We start from the raw sequence: 15,542 nt of genomic DNA, 5'->3' as shown, positions 1-15,542 counted from the left end.
GATGTGATACACATCACTGCAATTCCTTGATGTCTCCAAATGGGGGCCACATTTTTGTTCCCTTAACAGCACATTCTTTTCATTCCTGAATGGATATTGACAACTTGGAAACTTATCAAAAAGAATTCCATTCATTCTGTGAAGATCAGTAAAGCCCATATTATGATCTGACCACAGGACTGCTGAAATGTCTATTCCGAAATGTAAAAGACTCCCTCAAATATCTGTATAAGATTTGTTCTCTATATTTTATGCTTTTCCAGTTTTCTTCACAGAAAAATAAACTTTATGCCATGGAGTTATTCATCAACAAGTAAAATGAGATTAGAAAAATGGAGCAATCATTACAGTTTTTCAGAAAATACTATAAAATCTTTGTTTTCGAAGGCAAGATCCATATCTGAATCCTTATGTATCAGCTACTGAGCAACATAACAAATGAGGAACTTACTGGACTGCCTTACTTTTACCCAAAATTTTGAAACATAATCTTACGTGTACGGATTCACCCTCAGAATTGACAGGAATTTTTCATTTACCTTTTTTTTTTTTTCCTTAAGTGCAGGATTGATATTGTCCATATTTAATTAAATAATATAATTTTTGATATTTCGTTCATTGTGTTTTGTTTTTCATTAATTCTGCCTCAAGTATTCACTTATCTTCTTGACAGAAAGCTTAATATTTCCCCCTTTCCATATGAACTCTTGTGGGTGTTCTTGATATTCAAAAAGAAGTAAATCCATCTTTCACATCCCAGTGGGGAGAGCACTGGCATTGAACCATCCACAGCTGCCCTGCTTCTTGCTGCCCACTTAGCTGATTATGAAATTTGTTGTGAATTGCCCTGTGGAGTTGAACAGATGATTCTGTGCGTTTGGGACTGATTCCTGGGTTCTACAAGGGAGATGCCCCCATACTCTTTACTTTCCACACGTGGTCATCCCCCCGAGTGCCCAGGATGACTGGGTCTGGGTTCCCACAGGGGACTGCTCTCCATGGCTAGCTCACTGAACTCATATGGATGGCTGTCTCTTCCATGTCCAGGATGCCTGTATGTAGGTTCTCAAAGAGGTAGTTCTTTGTAGTTAGCTCTTTCAGTTGACATACTGTGTTAGGCAAAATAATGCTCTCCCCGACCCGTCCCCGACCCCCCGCAAGGATGTCCACTCCTAATCCTCAGAACCTGAGAATATATTATGTTTCATGGCAAAAGAAAATTTAGATTGCAGGTGGAATTAAAGTTGCTAACATGCTGACCTTGAAATAAGGTTAGCTTAGATAATCTGAGTGAGCCCAGTGCAATCATAAAGGTCTTTAAATGGGGGAAAGGAGATGTAGAAGAGTCAAAACCAGAAGGATAGCATCATGAAAGAGATGTGACTGGTCATTGCTGGCTCTGAAGATGTCAGAGAGTCTTGAGTCAGCCTCTAGAAGGTGAAAAGGCCAGGAAATGAAATTATCCCTAGAACTTCCAGAAGGCACACGGCTCACCTTAATTTTAGCTCATTGCGACCCCTTTTGGGCTTCTGACCTCCAGACCTATAAGATAATAAATCTGTGTTGTTTTTAACCACTAAGTTTACGGTAATTTGTTAGAGCCACAATAAGAAACTATTACACATGTATGAGCTCCCTAAATTCCCAGGATGCCCTTGCCTGGGTTTTCAAAGTGGTAGCTCTCTACAGTCACTTCTTTTGGCTTGCACATCTCCCAGAGGGCCTTGGGATCCATGTCTGGATGTTCAAGGTGATAAGTCTCCATGGTTAGCAATGTTGGCTCACACGAGTGGCCATCTCTCTCAGTGCCTGGATGCCCATGTCTCTGAGCTCATTCCTTTCAGTTCACACAACATGGCCATCTCCAGAAGTCCAGGGGCACTGGGTCATGACTGTTCCTGGAGTCTGAGCCCTAATGGATTCAGAACATCTGTTCTTTCCGTCCCAAGGAACAAGAACTAAATGCCTGGAGTAGGAACGCTTTTACTTGTAAACAACCCTCAAAACACAAAAGGTCTAACTAACCGTCTCTGATGACTGCTTCAGAGCTGGTCATTAATTTCCTGAAGGAAGATTATCCTCAGTGCTTCCACAGGGCCCCATAGCTCATTCTGAGGAAGGCTTCCTACAGCAGTACCAAGTTTTTGACCTTTCAGGGGCCAACATCTACCTTTCTACAAGTGGGACCAGAACTAAGTGAAAGAAGCCAGACACAGAGAGTTCATATAGTATGTCCATTTATATAAAATTCTAGAAAATGCCAGCTACTCCATAATGTCAAAAAAGCAGGTTGGGAGCAAAGGGAGGGATGGACTACAAAGAAGAAGGAGGATTCTTTCGGGGTGATAGAAATTGTCAGTATCTTGATCGTGACAGTTTCACCAGTGTGTCTACCTGTCAAAATTCATAAATTATACATTTAAATAGATATGATATATTGAATGTAAATTAAACTTCAATGAATATGTTTTTTTAAGGGATGAAGAGTATTATTCAAAGGAAAATCAAGGGATTAGTAAAAAAATTAAAAAGTCCACAACACAGAGAAAATAGTCAAGGAGGATTTTATTTTTTTGCCCTCAAACTGAATATATGATGTTGTTCGTATACTTTCTACCCAAAGTTAAAAGTTTTGCTTTTATTTCTGTTATCATCTTTGATAGATAAGAATGATATCATGCCACAATATGTCCTTAAAAAGAAAAACAAAAACCTTACAATAGAAAGATGGTTCCTAAGATAATCATTAAATCTATATCACATTAAGAGCCAACTTCACACTTAAGAGTGAAATTCTAAAGACATTCCCATTGGAATAAAGAAAAAAAAAACTGTGATATTTATTGTTGCCAAATTTACTGGAAATTCTGGCTAAAAAATAAGATATCGAGCCTAAATAAGAGTTTTATTATTAGCAAGGAGGAGAAAATACATCCCCTCCTTTCCTCACCTGTTCTCTCCTTCTTCTTGTGGATGATATTATTGCAGACTTTAAAAAACCCAAGAGAGAATCAGCTGAAAACTCTTAGAGCTAAAAAGAGTTCAATAAGGTACTATGTTACAAAGATATAAAAATCAATAGCTTTCCTGTATACACAAGTGACTTGAAAAAGAAAAAAAATGCCATTAAATAGCAAAAGAAAAAAAAAAGTCAAATAGAAACTAAAAGGTAAACGACAAACTGGGCAAATACATTTTCTACAAATATGAAAAAACATTGTACTCTTCTTGATCTATTAAAGCGTTCATACAAATCAATAAGGCTAAAATCCCCACAGAGAATGGGTATGAACAATCATTTCACAAACAGGAAATACAAATGGCCCATAAAGAAATCAAACAATTGTTCAAAGTCACCAAACCTTTAAAATGATAATCATAACAACAAATGTTTATTATTTTGTTTCTTGTCAATTATGGCCAAAGCTGACAAAGTATGATGGTTATGAATTGATATAATCTTGAGAACTATATATAATTGGATACAATATTTCTGGAAAGCAATTTATTTTTTATTTTGTTTCTGGATTATTTTACATTATACTTTTTTTTTTAAGTCAAACCTATTAATTTTTTCTTTATGATTTCTTTAATTTCTACAAAGTGCTTTTCTATCTCATATTTTCTTCCAACTTTTTACGGTTCGTGTGGGTTGTTTTTTTTTTAACATTTAACTCATGAATCTGTCTGTATGTAGCGTATCTTTATTAGTGAATGTGTCAAATGAAGATTTTAAAAAGTTTTCAAATATTTTGGAGACATTTCAAACACTGTTTGTTGATTATTTCCCTTTGATTTGTTAAGATTTAGTTACATTTGGTTCTTTTTAGGGTTTCATATTCTGTTTCATTGGCCTAGCCATGGGTAAAGTGGTGCTTAGAACATGGGTTCTGGAACCAGACTACTTATGAGCTTTGGAACTTGGATCATTTTATTTATCCTTTCTGTGCCTTTCTTCCTCATCCATAAAATAGTGCTAATAGGTACCTGTCTTACATGTTTTAATTATGTTAAACCTCTAAAACACTTAATATGATGTCTGGTACACTGCACATATTAAATGAGTCTTAACAATTATTAATATGCCAACACCACATTGTTTTAATTTCTATAGCTCTGTTTTATGTTAAAAAATATTGAAAAAGACAAGCCTTCCTCACTTCTGTTTCTTTGAAAGAATTAGCTAACTGTAACACTATTTTTGAGTCAAAAATCTTGGAGTGATCCCTGATTTGTTGTTTTCCCTCATTCCCCTACCTCCAATCCATCAGTGCTTGCACTAAAAAAGTGATAATCCAGAATGATTTTTAAATGTAATTCTGATCATGCATTCCCCTGTTTAAAATCTTTCTTTGACTTCATTCCACTTGGATAATGGAGTGTCTGGTCCCTCCTTTACCCCTCTGTGTCACCTATACCTCCTCCTTCCCCTTGCTCATTACATCCAAGCCTCTCTGACTGCCTTTCTGTGGCTCATTCATCCTGCAGAGTTTTCACATCTGCTGGCCTCTCAGCCTGTCCTACTGTCCTCTGTGCTCTTGGTACCTATGATGCCTCAACCTTTAGGTATGTACGAAGGTCTCATTTTCAGAAAGGCCTTCCCTGACCATCCTAGCTTAAGGATCCCCTTTTTCCAGCTGTTTCCTATTAGATCACCCTATTTATTTTCTTCAAAGTATTATGCCTATGAGAAATGACCTTGTTTATTCACCTTTTTTTTTTCCAGTCTCCCCTGCTGCCCTCCCTGTTTCTCTGTGAGCCCCTGCAGTCCACCTCGCACCCTTCACTCCCACAGACCCTGCCTTCAGAATGGATCCTGTGATGGAATGCTATTCTGAGATAGAATGTACCAGAAAACTTATCAAACTTACATTGTTTTATTTCTTTACAGGGCAGTCTCATCAAGGCATTAAAGCAGGGGGGAGGCCCTACTCCCCACTCCCCCCCACCCACTCATCCTGGTACCCCGTCTGTCTATCCGTCTGTGGCCATCCGTCTGGCTTCCCTTACTTAAGCAGCGTGCAAGAGAGCAAAGCTTCATCTGTATTTGCAGCCGCTCCCCAGTGCTAGCATCACTGCCTCAGCTCCAGCTCAGACTATCAGGCATTAGATGCTCATTTGGTCCCTGGTGCCAAATGAGGGTTGTGGACCGCTACATTAAAGGTAATTTTTATCTACTCCTCCTGCTTCTGTCATTTCAAGCTTAGAAAAAAACAAACCGGAAATTGCCAAGTCCTAAAGAGGACCACCAAACTGTTCTTTGTTTTGTTTTGTTTTGTTTTGTTGTTTGTTTTATTTTGTTTGAGCGCCGCCTCCCACCCCCATGAAGCTGGAGTCGAATCAAGAGAAGTCAAAAAATAATTTTATCTCCTCTTCAGAAAGGTAGAATTTGCTTCCTGGAAGCCATAGGATAGCATTTGAACGTCTTTCATGTTTTTCTGTGTGAGTCAAAGGCCTCCAAACCAGAGAAATTGCTAAGCACAGAACAATCACTACGCAGGTCTCTGCCTACTGAATCTTTTGGCCATTCAAGGGAACTAGGCTAGATTGTCTCCGAAGGAAAAGAAAAGGAAGACAATTAGGTGGGGATTTTTTTTTTTATTCTCTTGAGATATGATTTGCACCAGTAAATTTCCCTCTTCTTGGTGTACAAGTCTATGACTTTTGACAAATACCATTGTGTAATCAATACCAAAATCAAGACATAGAACAGTTCCATCAGCCCCCAAAGCTATTCTCTCTCTCTATTCTCAGCAACTGACAACTGCTCTGTTTTCTGTCCCTAGACTTTTGTCTTTTCCAGGATATCAGTGAAGTGAGACAATGCAGTATGAATTCACTTGAGTCTGGCTTCCCTTACTTAATGCAATGCCTTTGAGATTCTTCCATGTTGTATGTTTTAGTAGTTCATACTTTTACATCGCTGAGTAATATTCCATTATATGAATGTGCTCACTTGAGTTGTTTTCAATTTTTGAAGATTATGAATAAAGCTGCTATAAACATTTGCTTTCAGATTTTTGCAAAAACATAACTTTTTATTTCCCTTGGGTAAATACTTAGGAATTGGATTGCCGGGTCAGAGTGAGTGTACATTTCACTTTGTAAGAAATTGTCCAGTTATTTTTTTCCAAAGTGCTGTGCCATTTTGTATTCCCACTAACAATCGATTTCAGTGTTTTGGGGGTTGAATTGAGGAAGACCCAATTCTCAGGTGTGTTGGGTATGTCCCAACTTTGGACATCTGAGTGAGGGGTACCTTAGCGCCTGCTCTAGCACACAGTCTCTGAAGACTGGTTTCTGTGTGGACTGGATGTCCTGAACACCACATGCTGATGCCTTGGAAATCTAGGTGAAGAAACCTATTGCTGACCTTGGCAACCACTGGACTAAGAATTAAGACAGTCCCCTTTTATATTCCTAAAGCCGTAAGCACTAAAGTTCTTGTTTGATCCAAGGAGAAGAAAGGAATTCTGAAAAATGTCTTTGGGACACCCTTTGTAGATGAAACTGAGCTGGGTACGATTTATAGAAATCAAGAAATATACTGTGTATCTCAAATGTCTTAGAGTATCATATTGAGCTCCCAGTATATGCCAATCACTACACTCAGCACTTTATGTACATCATTTTTTGATCCTTAAAACAATCCAACAAATTAAGTATATGCATCATTTAGGTATCAAATTTAGGTATCAAAACTGAAGCAAAAGATGATAACTCTGATCTTGTTACTACTCTGCTAGACCTTTTGCCAGCCTTCTTTCTCTGTTTCATATCCTGTCACTTCCCCACTCTCCTCCAAGGCTCCAGTCAGACTCACCTCCCTACGCCTGTCGACAGTTCCCCGCCCTGGGCCCCTGCACGTGGTATTCCCTCTGCCTGGGAGGCTTTTCCTGATTCTTCTCCTTCATCATCCTTACTCACTTTTATGGCCCCCTTCTTGTGTCCACTCCCTTGAAATTTCCCTGACTCATCCAAAAAGGTCAATAATTCACTCCATCGTCTCTCCACTGGAGTCCATACACTCCTGCCTCCTTGGCTGATAGTCTGAGCTTTGAGAAGTTCCTTTATGTCTGTGCCTAGCACAGAGCCTGGCGTAGTAAGATAGAGTAGCTCTTTTTAGAGTGAGAAGAAGGAAGGGAGGGAGGAAGGATGAAAGAGAGTGATGTTGAAGGGGAGGAAGATGTTTACTTTTGTAGCCTAGTACCCTAGAGAGAAATAGTCATTTGGCCCAAAACTATGACCCAACTTTGGCCTCTCTCATAAAACAATTTCAACTTCAATTTTACAATGAATACAAATAAAAATGTTTATAGAATCATCAAATCTTGAAGCAGAAGAAACATTAGAGCTCATCGAAATTAGTTTCTTTTTGCTAATTTTTCTTTTTTTAATGTGACCTTAAATGCAGGCCTACTTTTTACTGTATTATGCTTCTTTATCTTCGTTTCCTTTGTTACCAAGCTCTGTTTATTACTTGAACTTCTCGTCTTTCTGTTATTTCATTTTGATTATGTATCATCCATTCTGATCTCTGCCAGTTCTTTTCAAATATTACTTTGATCCCTCTTCTCTCATTCGTGATGATTTTATCAACCTGTATTAAGGAAACAAAATTGTTCATGAAAGACACTCACTTCTAATGCCATGTACTTTGGAATAGTATTTCCTAAACAAACACTTATATTGTATTTATGTGTGTGTGTTTTACATAGAAAGTCTGATAAGTGAAACTTTGTATAAGTGTGGGGGAAGGGGAATACAGCAAAACAAAATTACAATTATGAAAGTAATCTAAGTTAGAAGGGCATTGGTATTGTCTTCAAGAAATGTCTTTAGGAAGTTTAATTTTAATTCGAGCAGCACAGCTTTTTGCAAACCATTCATATCTAAAGACTACCATGCAGTGAAATACCAATCAATTACAAAATATCTTTCAGCTCCCTAGCATGTCTAATTTAAAATGTACCAGTACCTTTCATTATGTGTTAAAGTCTTTGAATAACAATTCCTTCTTCCATAAGTTAAACTGTAATATACAAAGAGCCCTCCAGGTTGATCGTGGCTTTAGGAGAGGCCCACATGGCCCAGTGAGGGAGGAGGAAGACACTGGCTACAGAGCAGATAGATTCCATCCCACAGCCGTATCTTCCTATTGAGAGCAGAGTGTTCCAAGCACTAATGGACAGATCAGACTAAATTTGCATTTATGAAATGAATGATAAATGAAATTAATTAATACATTTTCATTGATGTCCCTTATCATCTTAAATAAATCATAATTTTAAAGAAAATGGTAAAACAATTAGATTATTTTTTTGTTACAACACTGTTACTACATGATTAAAAGTAATTCTTTTTCCATATTCAGTTTTTATTTATTATCTTTCAGAAATCATATTTAATGAAAATAGCTGGATAAGCAAACAAATAGCATGTACAAACACTTGTTTTGAAAAACTGAACTATATGCCTCTCTTTTTGTCAGTCTGTCTAATGGTTTACATTTTTAAGTGCTGGCCACACACTATTGTCCTCAAAGCCAAGGGACATTTCTAAGGAAATAAATATCTTAGAGCAGGGGTAAGACAGGATAAACAGAACTGGAAACAAACGAAATCCCACATAAATATGATGTCTAATCATTTTAGGATGGCACAAGCATGGGATTTGAAAAATGAATCCTAATCCACTTCTTGTCCACCTTTTCAGGCTCAAAATTTAGCTGTCCCCAGGGACTCCTGTTCTCCAGCCACACAGCACAGCGTCCTGCTGAGCTCTTTCCTCAAGCTTCTGTGTACTCACAGGTGCCCCCGCATCCTGGGGTGCCTTTGCATCTCAGATGCCACTTCCTTTGAGAATCCTTCCCTGATCCTTCCCCTCAGGCAGGTTAGGAGCCTGCTCCTCTGGGTTCCCATGGCACCTTCCATGTACATCTCTGTTTTGCCACTTGCCCTGAATTGCCAGGTCATTATTAGTTAATGTCTGTCTCCCTAAATAGATTGCATCCATTGATTCATTCATTCAACACACAGCAGTGCCGGGAGAACAAAGGCCAGTCTGGGTCCTTCCTGTCCTGAGGTAGCTCACAGGGAGTAGGGGAAACAGATTAGCACCCCAACAACTACAATCTTGTGTGAAAGTGACATAACAGAGATACACACGGGACATTATGGCACTGTTCAGGAGCAGCTGTTGCCTGGCTTGGAGGTTGGGAGGTGTCAGGCAAGTTTCGTGGATGGAGAGAAACGTGACCTGAGGCTCGAAGGATGAGTGATGGTCATTCAGTTAGGCAAGGTGAGGAATGATGGTGCAGGCAGAGGAAATAGGGTGCAAAGGAACTGTGAGAAGAGAAACAGGGAACTACAAATAGGTCTGTATGCCAGAGAGCAGACTAGGTAAAACAGAAGCAAGGAAAGAGCTGGGGGCAGGGTAGAGAGGTCCTGACATGCCGAACTGAGGAATATACCCTTGAATATATGTCATGGATACTTGAAAGGCTGTACATGGAGGAGCAGCAAAGTCTTGTGAGCATTTTGGAAAGCTTATTCTAGGAATGAGATGGGGGCAGAGTGGAAGGAAGTGAACCTAGAGGCAGAGTTCCTCTCCGTAAGAGGAAATAGAAGATAAAGTTTCCAGTCGAAGAAGTGGCAGTGGAAGGGCAAGGAGGAAACTGATTCTGGAGATGTTTATTTCAGATGGAGAATGGATAGAACAGGTTTGCGGAGGAGAAGGAGGAGTTTAGCTCTGAGAATGCCGGCTGCCAAGTGTCAAGGAAACATCGAAAAGAGAAGCTCAGTAGGCAGCCGCACATTGGGATCTGGAGACCTGGAGAGAAGTCTGGGCTAGAGGTAGAGATCTGGGAGTCATCTGTGCAAAATTCAAAGCCGAAGGTGAGGGTTCCTGGGAAAAAAAATGCGTCAAGTGTAAAAAGTGCTCGACCTCTGGGGAACATTTGATAAGAACAAATGGAAAAAAGAGATCCTGAGATGAGGGTAACAAGGAGGCAGAGAGGCTGGACGAACACCGGTCAGTGTCCTAGAAACCAGGGAAACAGAACCCAAAAGAGGAGCACGCGGTCAAGGGTGTCCAAAGCTGCAGTGAGGGTTAGATTAAGTCATGAGAGGTCCCCAGTACATCTGACAACTAGGTGCTCAAAGTGCTCTTGGCCAAAGCAGCTCCATGCTGTAGTTGGGGCGTAAGTCACACTGCAGATAGTAAAAGAATGAATGAGGAAGGGGAACTATAAGAACAGGGGATTAGGAGGTGATGTTGGATGCTACTCTCTCTAGAAGCTTAACTGTGAAGGGAAGATGAATGGAGGAATGTTGTTTTGAGGAGTTCCTTGAGGGCCTGGAGCGCCTAGCACAGTACCTGGCCCACAAAAAGGCACTCAAATATGTATTTCTTGAATAAAAGTGAAATGCTTTAATTGCTGAATAAGTGCACAAGAGCCAGGAAAGACATCACGTGTTCTGAAGTATTTAATTTCTTATTTATTTTCGGAAGAGATGGCATAGAGAATAAACCGGAGAGGAGAGAGGCAGGAGGCCTGGAAGGGTGGTGGGAGCACTCATGTCATTAGCAATGGGGAGAGGGAAATGGGGTGAGACTCATGTGTAAGGAACAGGAATGAGCGCCCCAGAGAGACGGCAGCTTGCAAAAGGAGCTAACTGCTGAGGAAGTGGACGTCAGGAGTACAGACAGCAATGAGCAACACAACACACTGGAGAGCAAATGATGCTAGGAGATACCTTGCAATCTAATGTGAGTTCTTCACGGAAAGTGGCAAATCCATATAAATGTCCTTTCAATCCTATCGCTGACCTATCTTGCTAAAACAATGCAAATCAATGCTGTGAAGCAGAGACTTTTTTTTTTCTTCTGTTCTAAACGACACAACAAGAAAGCGAAGTAACATTTGGAGTAGTGTAAATTTAAACAGGTGGGAAAGTGGGAGATATTGCATAAACATGGCTGACTTTGTGGTAATGGACCTATATTTGGACAATTTTCACAGCAAAACTGAAATAATCATACTCTCCCCAGAGTCGCTGTGACAATTACAGGTGAAAGCCCTTTTAAACTGTCAAGAGTGAGCTGTTGTTATTATTACCACCTAGTTGCTGCACAGGCCTTCTGGGTACTAATGCAGTCTCCAGCTCGCACTATTTTTGTCCCTTCTTTCTCTTACCCCCTCTACTTGGGTTGTTTTTCTTATTAAAAGATATAATATATGCAAAGTGTTTGACATAGCACCTGGAATATGGGCGTGTCGATAAATGTTAACTGCTAACCCTGCGCCCGCTGCAACCACCCCCCTATCTCCTCTTCCTCCTGCCCGTCTGTGGCCTGCAAGTGAACCCAGGGACCTCCGTCCCTTGCCCTGAGCTTTCAGGAATGGTGACTCCTGAGCTTGATTTACAGACTTTTGATCCTGGGCAAGTCATAACTTGGGGGCCTAATCATGAAACTGATAAAGCTTAGGCTGTGAAATCACCAGCTGAACCAGCAAAATCACCGCTGCCCATTTTGCAAACCCCTGCAAGGCACAGTGTCAACTATGATACTTCTGATCAGTGCAGCTGCGAGACCTGTCCTTTCCTTATAAAACATTGACTCCTCCCGCCCTTGCGACCAGTTTCTCGGCGCTCTTTCCTTATAAAACATTACATCTGTGTTATTTATTCATTTCTTGGAAGACTAGGCTTTTAAAGATGACCTTTGTCTCTACCCAGCAGACAGAAACCCAGGAATAGGGCAAGAGGGAGAGAGGACTTTGAAGGCCAGGAGTGAGAGGGACAGGTCATTGGACTTGAGGGGCTCCGGGATCTGCCACTAGTCCACCAGCAAGGCCAGTGCCCCTTGGCCCTGCAGTTTCATATCTGTAAATGGGTATGATCATTTGTGTTCCACCACAGGGCGGCTCACGTGTGTGTGTACCCTGCGTTCCTCCCAGCCCTCCCCCCACCCTATGGAAATGGCATTGTGAACCCTGACATTGTATCCTAGCTCCTGAAGCTCAAACTACACTTATCTGAGGTCTGCTGGCTGAGTGACAGCCAGAGGGGACCCTACTGCTGCCATCCTGCTAAGGGCAGCGTCAGGGCCCTGGGGGAGGAGCAGCCGGGCAGGTTCGCGGGCGCGGAGGGCGGACCGGCTCCGAGCCCAGAGGCTTTCGCCCGCGGGAGCGAGAACAGGCTGTAGGCGGCTCCTTCCTGTGCAAACTTTTCTGTCCTCTTCCTCCTCCCGCCCTTGCGACCAGTTTCTCGGCGCCCGGCGTCCAGCCTCCCTGCCCTCTGCGCTGCTTCGGGGTCGCGGCGCGCGCGGCAGCGCAGCCCTCGGCGCCGGGCCTTTCCCGTGCCCGGAGCCGGCGCCGCCAGAGCCGATGGCTGAGGCGGGCAGGAGCCCCACGGAGCCCCCGGGGGAGCCACTGGGGCAGGTGGCGGCCGAAGCCCCTGAGACCGAGGCGTCTGTCCCGCCGCCAGCTCTGCGCAGGCTGCCCGGGGATCCGAGCCCCCGCGGCCGCTCCCAGAGCGACCTGTCGTCCTGTTCGAGCAGGGGCCGCCCCCTCCGGGTCCACATCTCCGGCTCAGGTAAGGGCGGTTCCGGGTGCTGGGGGGCCGGCCGGGGCCCGGGGAAGGGCGGGCGCAGGCAGGTGGCAGCGACGCGCCCAGCCCGCGGCGTCCTCGGGCACTGGTCCTGCAGGCTGGCGGAGGGAGGAGAGGAGTTGGGGCAGGTAGGGGAAAGGCGAAGCTGAACTCCGCGCATCGCCGCCTCCCTCCGCTGCCTGCGGCCGGGTTCCTCCGCCGCAGATGCTCGAACCAGGCTGCAGCTGGTGCGCGCGGTGGGCGCGCGTCCCTCTGGCGCGAGCGTGCAGCCCGCTGGGTTAGGGAGCGCTCCTGCGGCTGCTCCGGCCTGGCCATCAGGAAGAGGAACCTCCTCTCGGTCTTGAGCGCGACTTTGGTCCCTCGGAAGGGTGCGGTCCTCTCACTTTGGGGGCTGGGCCAATGCAGGTCTTGGAAACCCAACTGCTCACGCTTCTGAAATAAAGCGTTCTTTGGTGGTTTGCTGGTCAGAGGACGGGGGGATATGAGATTTTTCTCCCTGTAAAAACCCATGCAGGTGGTGCTGAGAGTTGCTGGGCTGTTTGTTCATCTGGTCCTTCACTGTTATTGGACAAAGCCTGGAGCCAGCACCTCGGCGGTAGCCCCGACTGCTGTTCCCGGGCTGGCGCCCTGGCTCCCCTTTGCGCGGTGCGCAGGTCCTGTGCACCCAGGCAGGCAGAACCAGGAACTCGGCCTGCTGTGTAACGTGAGGCAAATCACTTAACCTTGTGTCTCATCTCTCGGTATTTAAAGTGGGAATGAGAGTGTGGAACTACCACATGGAGAGGGTATGAGGGTTAAATAATGAATCATTTTTAAAATGCTTTGCAACAGAGCCCCATAAGAACTATAGAACTGCTTTTAACAGTCCACCAGATTTGTTAAGTTTCCACATACTGTTTTCTTATTTGCAGTCTAGGGAGGATGCATAGGAGCTGGAAGTTGGAAATAAAACTAACACATCAAAACTACCCGTAGCAGCGAAAGGCCCTTGCACACTACCCTCCTCCAGGCTCTGTGCTCTGGGCTCAGGCCTTTTTAGCTCCAATTCAATCTCGTTTCTACCTGAGGCCCAGTTTCCTGGTCAAAAAAGACACTTCCATGTCTCTGACTGCACCCCAGCTGGCTAGCTCTGTTTTTCATCCAAGCCCTGTCTTTTTTTATTCTTGTGATACTGTTTTTGCTACACGACGTGTATATTTAGAAAATATCAAAGTATTATTGATCTGACTTTGCAGATCCCACTGGATAAAGCCGGTCAGAATTGTTCAGTACAGGTAGTGGAATGTAGGTCGTGAGACTTGTGTGAACATTCTTCTTTGGAATTTGTATTGTGAAAAGCATTAAGTTAAATGTATTTTATCTCCTGCTTTTTATGTCTTGGCCAAACTAAACTTAACCCGTGAATAATCTTGATTGTTTTTTACAGAGATGAACCGTTTAGATGACTTTAAAGAGACAGCTGAAGATAAGACCAGTTGGTAGATAAAATAAGCATAGCTTGTTTTATCTATCATTTTTCATTTTAATAGATAGAAATTAAGATACATATATGCAGAAACAGGGCAGTAAAAACCTTTTAAATGTGAGTGTTCAAAATGTACACCATGTGAACTATGAGCTTCATTTTACAACATTATTTTACTTTCAAGAACTCTGTGTCTTCTGTGTGTCCTTGAAGGATATTAAGAAGTGACAACTTTCAGATGAGTTGTCCCCTGTGCCCCGGGAAGCTGACCCACGTGTAAAAGAGTGAACTTCTTCCACGTGACTGTGTTCCATTTTCAGAACTGAGCTTTTGATTTCTTTAAGAGCAGGCTAAACGTGACCAGGAGCTTCCTGCATTTCTTAGAATCAGAAAGAAAACGAGTGAGCTGGTCCCTCACTGATGCAGTATTTCCCCAGAATCCTGGAGCCTCTGCAGCCATGCTGGATGGATCGAGATTCAGCCAGATGACTGGGCTGGAATAACAGAATTGTCTTAGAGGCTCATTCACATTTGAGAGGCATGACTCTCTGATACTTGTTTTCAAAGTTGGTTACAAATAGGAGTCACTTGGGGAATTAAAGAAAAACAACCACAACCACAACAGAACAGTTTATGGCTGGGTCCCACCCCCAGAGAATCTGATTTAATTGGCATCAGGTGCAACTTGGCATTAGTTGATTCTAGTGTGTAGCGAAGTTTGACAACCGCTATCCTGTGGTGTATATGCTACCATTATGGATTGTGATACTGTGGCCAGCGTTGGCCTGAGGTGGATGAATTAGTTTTAGTACCTTCTCACGTCCCTGTTGGCACTCTCTCCTACTGCTACCACCTCCACATGGCTTTTCTCACTCCTTTTCTTCATTCCACCTAGTTGTCAATAAGTCCTTCCTAAGGGTTAATTTTGAATAATGAGTCGATCTACTGGGTGTGAGTCTTGGGGAGAATGTCAGTGGGGGAGGGGACATCGTGGTGTGTGGCTGGGAGGGAGGAGAGAAGGGGGAAGAAGACTGGAAGGTGTTCTGTACGGACCGTCAAAGAAGAACCTCACTCCAGAAAAACCGTCCGCTCCCAGCTACCCCCATCTGTCACCCCGCTTCCCACCCTGGCTGCTTCTCCACCCTTCTCCCATAGAAGAATAACAAAAACTTGAAACTCAGCCTCAAAAATTTTGCCAACTGTGGCAATAAGAGTCATTCCAATATGAAATATTTTTTAAAGATTTGCTCTGTGCTGGCGCTGTGTTGATGCTGTGGGGATAGCACTAGAGAATCCACTTTCCCAGTCTGTGCTTTATTACTAGATTTTTGCCAAGAAAAGCATCTCAGACTTCAGTGACTTTTATTTAACTTGTGATGTGAGCAGTTATGTTTTCACCTGATAAAAATGCATGCACATTGTCAGCAAGACATTGTTTCATATTCTAAAATCCATTCAAAAAA

General features: G+C 43.0%; 1 protein-coding gene across 2 annotated transcripts in view; it reads left to right on the top strand.

The window, feature by feature from the left end:
• The first annotated feature begins 12,050 nt into the window (after positions 1-12,050).
• Positions 12,051-15,542, top strand: part of PHACTR2 (phosphatase and actin regulator 2) — a 195,487-nt gene continuing 191,995 nt past the window's right edge. Inside the window, exon 1 of one of the 2 annotated variants that reach the window (XM_039869728.1) lies at positions 12,051-12,599. In XM_039869728.1, the coding sequence (XP_039725662.1) occupies positions 12,392-12,599 (208 nt within the window). In that variant the 5' untranslated portion in view covers positions 12,051-12,391. The remainder of the gene's footprint in view (positions 12,600-15,542) is intronic. The other variant, XM_039869731.1, reaches the window with a different exon arrangement.

Source organism: Pteropus medius, unplaced genomic scaffold (genome assembly GCF_902729225.1).
Source record: "Pteropus medius unplaced genomic scaffold, Ma_sr-lr_union100, whole genome shotgun sequence".
In the NCBI taxonomy this organism is placed as follows: domain Eukaryota; kingdom Metazoa; phylum Chordata; class Mammalia; order Chiroptera; family Pteropodidae; genus Pteropus; species Pteropus medius.
The sequence above is the reverse complement of the archived record's forward strand: the minus strand, read 5'-3'. Positions and strand labels throughout refer to the sequence as shown.